This window comes from Thamnophis sirtalis, unplaced genomic scaffold (genome assembly GCF_051295495.1).
Source record: "Thamnophis sirtalis isolate CommonGarterSnake01/CBP01778 unplaced genomic scaffold, rThaSir2_p1.2 scaffold_6, whole genome shotgun sequence".
NCBI classification, from domain to species: Eukaryota; Metazoa; Chordata; class Lepidosauria; order Squamata; family Natricidae; genus Thamnophis; species Thamnophis sirtalis.
In genome coordinates this window covers 127,715,077-127,727,753 of record NW_028261386.1, presented here as the reverse complement: position 1 = coordinate 127,727,753, position 12,677 = coordinate 127,715,077, and the positions used below count along the sequence as shown (strand labels likewise).

Below are 12,677 nucleotides of genomic sequence, written 5' to 3'. Positions count from 1 at the left end.
TATCTCTACTGCAACTTGAATTTCAGATTTATCATTTACATATGCAGAAATTTATAGTTTTTTTTAATAAAGTTGGTGCCTATTTAATTTCTATTTTGCTTTGCTGCCTCAATCATTTTGTTGTTTCTTTATTGTGGCATAATAAATATATGTGATATTTTAATGTAACTAATTGAAGCTGAATTGGCTTAAAATGATGAAATCTGCTTTTTGGAAGATTGATTGCATTGTTTCCATTTTAAATCATTTCTATTTTAAGAAGCATTAAAATGTATATAATAATAGATGACAGCTAGTGTTATTGGTGATGCATTCTGAATAGAATGGCCTATGGTGAGAAATCAGGAGTGTCCAATTCAGTCTGTTATAACTATATAAAATATATATTACATTTACTCAAAATTGTAGTAATGTACATATATTTATACGATACTGAAAAGGTTAAACATTGGGCTTTGGAAGTTATCCATAGTTATCCAGAAGTATTTATCCCAGGGGAGTAACTAGCTACAGAATTTATTTTAATTCCTTTTTTCGGTGTATGTTTTTATGTGCATAAGGATGTGTACATGCCTTCAATTCAGTTTTTAACTTCTGGTGACTGAATGGGCTAGTATCTTCAATTTTCTTGCCAATATTTTTTTAAAGTGGCTTGTCAGTTTTTACTTACGTTGGCCATATGTGACCAATTTCATCCTTTTTGAGATTTTAGATTTATGTAGCTGCAGATATTAGTGTGGGATTCAAAACTTCTACCAGGAGTAAATCCCATAAACTCCAGTGGCGGGCGGGGGGGGGGAGTCACGTAAAACATTGTATATGAAAAAGAGATATAATGTAACATCTATATCTTACTGTTGGACAATAAAGGGAAGTTGGACTATATGTCACATCCTTTGAACATTTGATTCCTGCTTAGCAAGCAGTGACAACTAGAGCTATCAGGGCCCTTGCAAAAATACATCCTTTGCACTAACTATGGATCAGTATGGTCTTACAGTCCCTCATAGCCTAGTAAGCAGTTAAGGAAGGAGGTCCCTCATTTCACCATTTAACATCTCTGGCCCATAAACTGTACTGGCTACCAGAAATGTTTCAAGTACAGTGTAACATAAAGCCTTATATTGGTTTATCTTCTTACTCCTATCTTTTCTGTCCAACTGAAAAGTTCAGATATAGTTAGTGCACTCTTATGTTCTAGCTGTAAGGCACTGTCACCTTGGACACGCCTTGAAACGTATCCAGGCACTGGATACGCTTCAAGGCGCTAGTCGTCACTTATAAAGCCCTTCATGGTATTGGACCTGGGTACTTGAGAGGCCGCCTGCTGCCAATTACCTCCAATAGACCGATCAGATCCCACAGATTAGGCCTCCTCCAAATTCCATCCGCCGGCCAATGCCGACTGGCGACTACCCGGAGGAGAGCCTTCTCTGTGGCTGCTCTGACCCTCTGGAACGAACTCCCCGTGGAGATTCGAACCCTCACCACCCTCCAGGCCTTCCGCAAAGCCCTTAAAACCTGGCTGTTCCGACAGGCCTGGGGCTAAAGAGTTTTTGCCCCCCTTCTCGAATGGTATGGTTGTTGTGTGTTTTTAAATTTTGTATTGTTATGTCTCGTCTTTTTTATCCCGCTGTCTGTACTTCCTTCCCTGATTGAGTTGTGAGCCGCCCTGAGTCCCCTTCGGGGAAAAGGGCGGCATATAAATGTAATCAATCAATCAATCAATCAATCAATCAACCTTATGGGACCTAGGAGGTCTTCTTTGTAGTTATGTCTGCCTTATGGAACTGTGTTCTTCCAGAGATTTGAATGGTTCTGACACTGTTGGGCCTTAGTTCCAGCATGCTCTGAAATGTAACAATTAATTCTTTGGTAGTCTATCCTGATGTTTAATCTGTTTCATTGGATATCCTCTCTGATGTATAGTGACATAACGTTATGTATTTATTATTTCTTTTGCTTTTACTATTGTTTTCACTTAGAGTTACTTTGGTAATGGAGACAACGTATAAATCAATCCTCATCCATGTTCTTTAGCAAGGCCTTGGCAATTATTTGATTTTAGAAAATCAAAACAATTTATAAAACAAATTTTAATTTACTCTTGTTAAACTATATTTTGTTTTGTTGTTAGCTTTTTAATCATAACTGTATCTTATTGATAGTTATTATTGCTTTTTGTACATTTCTCTAATTTCCCTTGAAATCCATACTGTATAATGTTAGGTAAGATTTGTAGTTATTAGGAAACTAGTGGTAGATGCTCACTGGTATCTTTCATCAGACTAGGTGGAAGTTTGGAATGGGGTGCATTATTTTAATTTCTCATTATTGCATCTCATAAGAAGATGGAGAGAATCCTTATATTGCCAGATGAAACAAAGCGTGGGTGTGATAATTATGGTAATTGAATTTTAATAGGGTTACTATGAAAGGCTACATTTTGGCCTATCGTTAACTAAGATTTATAAGTAGCAATAGCAATAGTTAGACTTATATACCGCTTCATAGGGCTTTCAGCCCTCTCTAAGCGGTTTACAGAGTCAGCATATCGCCCCCAACAACAATCTGGGTCCTCATTTCACCCACCTCGGAAGGATGGAAGGCTGAGTCAACCTTGAGCCAGGTGGGATTTGAACAGCCGAACTGCTGAACTGCAGTCAGCTGAAGTAGCCTGCAGTGCTGCATTTAACCACTGCGCCACCTTGGCTCTATAGAAGTAACCCATGGCTGTTGTAACTAATAACAAGAAGAGCAAGCTACTTTTATTATAAATCTTAAAGCAGAGCCTGGACAACTATCTGCCATGAGTAGGGCTATGTAAGTTCTTTGAAAGCCATGGCAGCATACTTTAATAATTCAAAAAGTAAGCTTCACCTCCACTCCTGTGTACTGAGTCACCCTTTTTCAAAGTTATTGCACAGCCTTGGAAGAAAATACTCTCTTTTTTTGCTAATATTTATTTTATATATTTAATAATGTACATTTTAAATTCTCCTTGATTAGTATTAAAATAATTCCTGTATCAGTGACAGAGACAGTAAATCTCTAAATTGAATCAACACCCATTATCAGAAAGTTGGAATGAAAGGAAACTGAGTTTTGTAATGGAAAATCAACGTCATTCCGATTTTCTGAACATAGACATTTCTAGTAGGTTTTCATTTATTGAATGTGTTCTGCAACATCTCATAAAATAAGTAAATGAATATATAGATACATACCTGCATACACTTTTGATATACAGTAACAAATTCTAAGAAGAATGTTTGCATGGAAATAAATCTCATTGTGTTTAATGAGATGTACATCAAATTGCAACCTTATACTGTAGCCCTTAGATTTTGGCTAGATGTTTAGCAGGTGAAACATTTATTAATAGTTGCCAGACTATCATGTTCTACATTTAGCATCTACAAAGAAACTATTAAAATTATATAGATAAAGGAAATTGTCACTTTTGGATCAGCTCTTTCCATTATTAAATTCTCTTTCTCTTAGGTGGGAAGGGACAGTGAGGGGACAGCTGATCCTTTAAGGACTGAGAACTTCCTGTGGCAAATCAATAAAATGTGAGTCCACTAAAAATGGCTATGACTCTTTCTCAAGGACCATGTATGAGAAATAATACTGCTCTGGATGACCACTTGTTTTATCTGCCTTGTGGGAAACTTGTACATCTCATTTCCTACACATGCATTTAAACTTATTTATCTCTTTCTTCTCCCCTCCCCATCCCACCCCTTCCCCATTGCCATTGCTTTCTTTACGTTTCACATCTTTCATGACATTTTAGACGTAATAAAAAAAATTCTTTTTAAGATTTAGGATTTTTTTTCTTCCTTTTTTTTTAGCTGTCGGACTTGATGATATTATGGATGACAGAGTTAAGGAAACTGCTCAGAGTACCATTGATGAAGGTGATCTGTCACCCAACAGGAAATTGAGGGACCAAATGGATGGAACTTCAACCAAATCACCAAGAAAGTCTCCACGTTTAATGAACCAAGGTAGTTTTTTTTAAAAAAATACACATTAATAGCTCTGCATTTTGTAGAGTTCCTGTTTCCGTGATCAAACGTAACTTAGTGTTTGCTTGAAATAAACGTGTTTACCATTTGATGAACAGAGCAATCTATAATCCACTTACCTGAATAATTGTTGAGGATAAGCTTACTAACTTTTGTGTTTATTGTGTTAAATTACATATAAATCCACCTGTTTTTAGCATATATTGTGTTTTTATTGTTATAAATAACACCCAATATAATTTTTTTAAATAGAGCCAGTCCGAAGTCTGCGGCAGAGCACACTAGCTAAACGTTCAAATCCTCCGTCTTCTGTTCTCACGAAGAAAACTGTGAAGTCTGGACCTGCCCAGAAGGGAGGACTGAAACAACACGATAAAGGACAGGCTAAACAGGATAATAGTAACAGTAATGCACCAGAGCAGTTAAAAAAGATTGAGCCATGTAACGATGGTTCCAAATTGGAAGAAGCAAAAGAAATCCCGCCATCATCTTCAGGCAATTCAGAATGGGTTCCGTCTTGTGCAGAATCAGAAAGCACTGAAGCAGATCACGAGCATGAAATTCCCACTGAGCCGAAAGTCGAAGTATGTCACGAAACGGGGAATTCTTCTAATTTGCCAGATTCTATGGAAAATGGAGCACAGGCTGTTACAGAAAATTATGGTGCCACCATTGGAACAGAGTCCGCGTCACCTGCTTTTGTGGAGGCAGATAAAGTTACGCATAGCAATAGCTTGAAAGATGAAGGTGATGAAGTTATGAAATACACATCTGAAATATCTTCATCAGAAAAGGCAAACCATAAGACTGAGGAAGAACAGAATAGAACTGAAATAGAAGATCCAAACGAGGAAACTGGGATGAGTGATGCTCTGCTTATTTCCAAAACTTGTGAAAATGCAAGTGAAATTCAGGAAGCTCTTACAGTTCAGTCTAATTCTGTTGCTGAATGCAACTTAGGTTTAAAGGCTAGTGACGACATTGCTCATAATGCTAACTTGCAAAAAGAAGAGAAGCAAGAACGTTCAGATAACTTGGTAAAGGCTGATTTGAAAGACGATCTTCCTTTAAATAGCATGGAATTTGAACAGACTGATTTAAAAGAGGATGGTACAAATTCTATCAAATTAGAAACAAGTACTTTGGAAGATAATATTATTCAAGACATTCCAACTGAAACAGTATTTCAAGTGCCCGAAAATGTAAAAACGGGAGAGCTTGCGTTTTCAGGATTGCGGGAAGATGGCCATTCTGGCGTTCCCTTAAAATATCTAAAAAAGACGAAGTCCAAAAATACCAAGACTAAACAAAATAAAACTATGGTCACACAACGGAGATTGGCTACTGTAGGCCAAGACACACACAGTAAAATTCACGTTCTTCCAAGTCCTCGCAGTCAGTCTTCAGTAAGTCTGAAACGTCACATGGAGGAGCAAGGAAACATTCAGCATACTCAGAAAATATTTAAAGTTAAGAAGCAATATTCAGATAAAGATATAAGATTTCAGAGCTGTGACTCTGGAATACCTCTAAAGAAGCCAATCCATGAGGTAGGGAGAAATATTCCTCGGGGTCAAATACCAGTTCAGGTACGGAAGATAACCACAGAAAAAATAAATGACAGATCTATCAGCCACCATGCTGGTTCTAAAGAAGGTTTACATTTAGTGTTGGGAACAGCTAAACAAGGGCAGTTGCCACAACAGAGTCAGAAGCAGCCACAGAAATATCACCTTAAAGCAAATAATAGCATTAAGGAAGAAGGAGGGAGAAAAGATTCCATGACATTACTTGTGGATTATTTAAAAGATGATGAAAGGGAGAAAATGAAAGTTAGAAGGTTAGAAAAGAACCTTCAGCCTCGACAGAGAAGAAGCAGTAAAAGTCTTTCAGTTGATGAACCACCACTGTTTATCCCAGATAATATCTCTACTGTAAAACGAGAGAGCACAGAACTCCCGTCTCCCAGTGAAAACAAAAGTATCTGGATGCCTAGTAAGCAGTGTGGATTTTGCAGAAAGCCACATGGCAACAGGTGTGTGCTTTAAACACGTTGATTTTACAAACAAAAATTGTAATCGGCATCTCATATTTTAGAGCAGGGGTAGGTGAATTTCTTCCGATGGGGATGGGTGGACCCCTTTAATTTTTTCAAAAATCTGAATGTTTCACATTATTGATCGTGGCCAGGTATGTCATCATAGGACAGGATCAATATTTTTGGCTTTTTTGGGGGGGTGGGGCAGGAGAATTAGAGGTTAAGTGGTGAAGTGGGAAAAACGTGTTGTAGTAGTAGACTGTGAAAAGGGTTGCTTTTGGACTGTAGATGATTAAGAGATTTCTAGAGAGATCTTTTGCAGTCACACATTATCCATTCTGGTCCCAATTTTAGGTTTTTGACTATCTTTTTCAAATTAAAACATAAAAGATAGACTCAGATTAATCAATTTTTAACCTAAAATCTAAAATGGTTGAAGTAAGTCAGAATGTCCTTCAGCTAAACTAAGGGAGTGAAGGAAGATGAAAGAAGAAGATGATAATGAAGAAGAAGCAAAAGAAGAAATGGATACAAGAAAATAGCCATATATTCTGGTTGTTTGCAAAAAGAAAAAAAGCTTGTTTAAATGATTTGAAAATCAGAACACTTTTGGGGGACGAACAATTTAATGTACCACCTATTCTGCATAACAGCTTTTTCAATTCGGGCTGTTCTAGATATTGAGCACAATGATTCTATTACATTTCATGCTATATGGTTAATTAGAAACATTAGGAGTTATAGTTTGAAACACCTAGGAACTAGGAATGTATAGCACCTGAAATATTATTTTCTTTGCCCTGTTGCCAATTAATACAAATATTTGATACAAATTTCACATATTGTATTATCAGACAGTATAATATAAATATAGTTTTATTTGAAAATTATAGATACGTATCCAGTATTTTCCACTAATAGAACTGTTGAAAAGAGCAGATTTTTTCAAACTATTGTAAATTAATGCATTTCATATCACTACTGGCACCTAACACCTATTGAATGTATCATACAGCTGGAACGGGCTGTCTAGACCAGGGGTCTCCAACCTTGGCAACGTTAAGACTTCCAGACTTCAACTCCCAGAATTCCTCAGCCACCAAAGCTTGATAAAGTTGGCTGAGGAATTCTGGGAGTTGAAGTCCAGAAGTCTTACAGTTGCCAAGGTTGGAGACCCCTGGTCTAGACCATTTAGTGCAACTCATCTCCATTGTATCAAACCAAATCAACAAATGTGACAGGCTAGCTTCTGCTTGAAGATATCCTGTAAAAGAAAGCCTAGCCCTTGTCTTTATAATTGATTCCATTATCAAATTGCTGTTACTGTTAGAAATATTTTTTCTCTGATGTTCAGTTGGAACCTGACTCCCTGTTAACTTAAAGCCATGATTTCTGGACTCAGAAAGAACAAGTTTTGGCCTTTTGTGCACAAACCTCTCAAGTATGTGTTGAATGTTGCTATATCTTCTTTTCTCAATTTCAAACATGCCCAGCTCCTTCAATATTTTTCCCCCATAGGTTTAATTTCTAGTCACCAGGTAATTTTATTGAATCTTTCTTTGAATCCTCTGTAGAGTATAAATGCCCACAATTAGAATATTGAAGGTGAAGACTTAAGCAAAGCAAGATTGATTAATTATTTCTTTTCATACGTCGGAAATTGTGTTAATGTAGGCTATAATGGTGTTAGCTTTCTATGCAGCCATATTATTCTGTTGATTGATAATTGGTTGTAAACAGTTGTTTCTATGATCTTTTTATGAAGCTAGGTTTCCACCATCCCCATCCAGATTTTGTTTTATTTCAGAAGCCACTAACATTTATTAAAACAATAAAGGCTAATTAGAATGAGTTCAATTAATATTAAAATAAGACATTTGCAATAATGGCTTCAGTATAAGTGGAGGGCAGAGGTGGTATTCAGCAGGTTCAGACCAGTTCTGGTAGTGGAAATTTTGAGTAGTTCGGAGTACCGGTAAATACCACCTCTGACTGCCCCCGTTCCCATCTATTCTCTGCCTCCCGAGTCCCAGCTGATTGGGAGGGAATGGAGATTTTGCAGTATCCTTCCCCTGCCATACTCACAAGCCATGCCACTAAGCCAAGCCATGCCCACCGAGCCACGCCTACCAAATCGGTAGTAGAAAATTTTGAATCCCACCACTGGTGGAAGGGTTAATGTTTTGTTATCTTGTAGAAATGGTAAATTAACAATAATATAAAGTTATAATTATTACCTATGTAATAAAAAAAGATAGTGCTATTTGCATTGATAGACTCCAAATAGTACACTTCTCTTGGTGGAATCCATTTTCTTGGTGTCTTTCTCCCATACACCTAGTTTCCCTACATTTCTCAGAAGGACAACATTACTCCGCAAGCCTCATACTGAGTTCTACCCACAGTTCTCGCCCTAGATGCACACATTTTAAAGTCGATATAAATGAATCTAGATTCTGATCCATTCAATAGGATAGTGGAAGTTGATCTTTCCATTTATTATGCCTTATAGTTGCTATGGAAAAAGCTTTCACAGTAATTTTGGAGACACTCTGTGGCTATGTAACAACCATTTCAATTCTATTTGCCCACCTGTGCATGAATCTAAATTTAACTCAAATTCACACCTATTTCAAATTAAGTATGTTTCTGTATTGGACTCATTCTACATAGTTTACATATGTATGTTTAATATAGTTTAGTTATGAAAAAAATCTGAACGGTACATATCTTCTACTGGTTTAAGTGAAATTAAAGTGAAATTGACTAAGATTGCAAAGAGTTCTGGATTAGCATCACATCTAACTTAACTATACATATATGGAATTGGGTTTTAATTTTGTTTCCATCATACTACTATAGTGTGTTTCACATGTGATGTCAAGACATTATTTGAATTTATTACTTTTTATTTATCATAAACTAATCCATTATGGCATAGTGTTTATAAAATAATCAAATGTCTAGTATTCATCTCTCTATCTTTACTGATTTATTTACAGGTATTTATTTATTTATTTATTTGGTAGATTTATAGGCCGCCCAATCCCGGAGTTCTTTATTTGTTTGTTTGTTTGTTTGTTTAGTAGATTTATAGGCCGCCCAATCCCGGAGGACTCCGGGCAGCTTACAAAAACAAGAAGAATAATTAATAAAAAATAAAAAAGAACAATTTAAAAAACATCACCCATGCACCCAATCTGATTGGGGCTGGACCTCAGAAATGAGGTCAACAGCCCCAGGCCTGCCGGAATAGCCAGGTTTTAACAGCTTTTCGGAAGGCCATGAGAGTGGGCAAGGTCCAGATCTCGGGGGGTAGTTCATTCCAAAGGGTCGGAGCATCCACAGAGAAGGCCCTCCTCCGGGGAGCTGCCAGCCGACACTGTTCTTGACTTACAAACGTTCATTTAGTGACTTAGTGAAGTTACAATGGCACTGAAAAAAATGACATGACTGCTTTTCACACAATCATTGCAATTTCGCCCCGGCATGTGACCAAAATTCAGATGCTTGGCAATTGACTCATACCTCTGAGGGTTGCAGTGTCCCAGGTTCATGTGATCACTATTTTGATCTTCTGACAAGTAAAGTCAATAGGGAAACCAGATTTCTTTAACAACCATGTTACCAACTTAACAACTGCAGTAGTTCACTTAACAATTGTGGCAAGAAAAGTTGTAAAATGGGCCAAAACATACTTAACGGTCTTGCTTAGCAAGATAAATTTTGGGCTGAATAAATCAAGGACCACCTTTATTTACATTCATTTCCATTATGACAATTTATTTATTATTATTTATTTGATTTCTATTCTGTAACTACAAGTGACAATAATTGTTATATCTGCATCATTCTTTAAATCATTTTAATGCATTGCTGTAAGCTATTTAACATTCTCAGAAATAAATAAAATACTAATATTTAAAGACCTCATTAAGCTGAGATCTAATAATTGCAAATTACTTTGTAGGAAAATTAAACTACATTAAAGAGTTTTTCCTATTTACTTAAGTGTTGGAAAATGCTCCTTGGTAAGAAACATTGGACTTTATTATATAGCAATGTGTGTTAATTTTCTTGATTAAAATAATGACTGTTTTAACAAAAAAGCTAATGGTGTTTTGGAGAAAAAAAAACTTTCAGATGAGAGCCATGGATTTTTTGCGTACCATTTTATAAAGCACTGAAAAATTCATATTGAGTTTTTTAAGTACAGTGTCTTTTGCTTGTTACTTTGCTTTGTTTTTAAACTTGGAGATGAGACCTTTTAATCTACAAGCCATTCTCTAGTAAATATGAATAATAACGAAGCTGAATTCCCCTTTTGAACATTAGTTCAATATGTATGAGTCAAAGATGGATTAGGTCAGCCAATAAGATCTTTGCTATGAGATCAGGAGCAAGGTCTTGCTACTCTTTAATTACACATTTTAATTGTAGTAAGATATGCCTGAGACATTCTTTAAAATTGTATTTCTGCTTTGGATTCAGATTTCTCTTACCTGGCCCTTGTCTTTCCTGACTCTCTTCCTTCGTCAAGAGTATTCTTGCTGCCTATTAAATGCAGCTCTAACTCAAACGTTTAAAAAGTTGTCATTGGTGGAATAGCTTATTTAAAGATACTTGATGCTTGTCACATTGTGTGTATGTATGTATGTGTGCATGTATGTATATACATGTGTGTGTGTGTATATTTCTTACTACATGTGAAGTGCTACATGCCTGTACAAAAAAGTAAAATGGAATGAACTGATTGACAGACACAATAGTATGTCTTGTGCTACGACTTTCCTAAACAACTGGCTTGATTGCTTTTGCAAAACAACCTTAAACTGTATTTACAATAAAGTGAATTTGGACTGGTGTATTCTTCACTGTTTTCTAATTTTGTTTGTTTTAATGCTACCTTCCAGAAGGACTCTGACTTACCCAACAGAAAGCTTTGCTTTACCTAAATTAAAGTTGTATTTTGATTTTTGTTTTTTGAAAAAGATAGTCTAAATCACATTGGAATATTTTAGTAGATTCCTCTGAGTAGTGGAATCCCACTGGTAGCAGTGAGATTTCTGTGGAAATGAGTTGTCCGTATCTTAACACAATTATTATTTTAAGTATGCTTACAGCAGATGTTCCTGCTTACAGTAACTTCTTGCATACGGAACTATAAGGTAGAATTTTAGAATACAAAAATATGTAATTAGAGCTTTTATGGATTGTATAGGTTGTATTTCAAGATAGTTGAATCTGCTAAATATCACCAATTACTATCTTAAAAATATTTCTTTTCTTTCTGTTGCAGCTGTGTATCTACTCCAACCTTACAACATGGTTAATGCAATTGGACATCAAACTAAGAAGCAATCTACATCCAAAGTTTTAGTGTTAGTGGGCCAACATGTTGAATGCTACTACAAAACCTGTCATAGAAGAATGCTTTGTTACCAGCTCTTCCTGAATGACAGTTTTTTAGAAAGTCTTCCTATCCACCACAGTTATCCCACACTATATTAGCTGCTCCTTTCTATTATTAGTTCTGCTCTAATTTCAGTGTCAGTACTAAAAAGTAATAAACTAGTGGCCAAACGTTTAGTAGTTTCTTTAAAAAATGGAACCTAAATTTATTGGAAAATGGCTACTTAATAGCTTATTAAGAATTTTTCTTCCCCACTATTACTAAAAAAAGATTTCAATAAAAATCGTAACGTGGTTTAGAAATATAATCTACAAAAAATCAAATTATTAAAATTTCCATGGCATCCACCCACATTTTATTGTTGGGAAATGTACTCTTTCTTCCTGCCAATTTCTGTGATACACTTGTGAGGATTAGTGAAATCAGGATAGAATAAGCAGGAATCCTGCCTTTATTTGAAACCCTATAATGTTTTGGTAAAATACTATAGTAAGAACTAAATTAGCATAAATTGTTTACAATTTAAGTGAAATATATAGTCATTATATTCTGTTGAATATAGTCAATTAAATCTAATTCTAGTGCAAGTTAATACATTGTTCAATTATTCATTACCAGTTTGGATCTTTTTGCAGTAAATTAAGCATCAACTGTTATGCTTACTGAATCATTACTCGGTCCTTATCTGGTCGTTATATCCAGATTTCATTAAGTGAAACCTATCATTTCCAAGACTTAAGCTAATGATAAAGTTAATGTATCTATCCAAAGGACACATTAATCTTACTGGTTAATAATTTTCTACATTTTATTTTTCAGATCAATTAGTGTTATTTCAGAGAAAGGTTAACAAGCAAAAAAAAAGTTTTATTAGTTAGCAAAATTAGTTTCTTCCTGTTAATAGGGAACAAAAGAAAAAAACCCTCTTTATATATAAAGATTTCAGTGCATTCATCTGTTCTGAAATGATTTTATTAAATAATTAAAATATTTTAATATGTCCACATAATTTATTGAACTGACTTTGAAAATTTAGATTACTGTAAACTGGACAATGTAGAAACAAATTTACTTCCATTAAAACCAGGTGTGATTCAGAGATTAATGAAATGAACTTTTAAACACCTGAAATAGAAGAAAATTCATGATTTTCTTTAAGAGTCATAATACATAGCTTAAAAAAACAAATAAT

General features: G+C 35.4%; 1 protein-coding gene across 5 annotated transcripts in view; it reads left to right on the top strand.

The window, feature by feature from the left end:
* The window catches only part of PHF3 (PHD finger protein 3), a 57,575-nt gene that overhangs the window by 21,718 nt on the left and 23,180 nt on the right, over window positions 1–12,677 (top strand). For 3 of the 5 annotated variants that reach the window (XM_087718923.1, XM_087718925.1, XM_087718924.1), the window contains 2 exons: window positions 3,858–4,013; window positions 4,287–6,069. In XM_087718923.1, coding sequence (XP_087575049.1) covers window positions 3,858–4,013; window positions 4,287–6,069 — 1,939 coding nt within the window. Of the gene's footprint in view, window positions 1–3,504; window positions 3,576–3,857; window positions 4,014–4,286; window positions 6,070–12,677 lie in introns of those variants that run through there. The other 2 variants (XM_087718926.1, XM_087718927.1) reach the window with 2 other exon arrangements.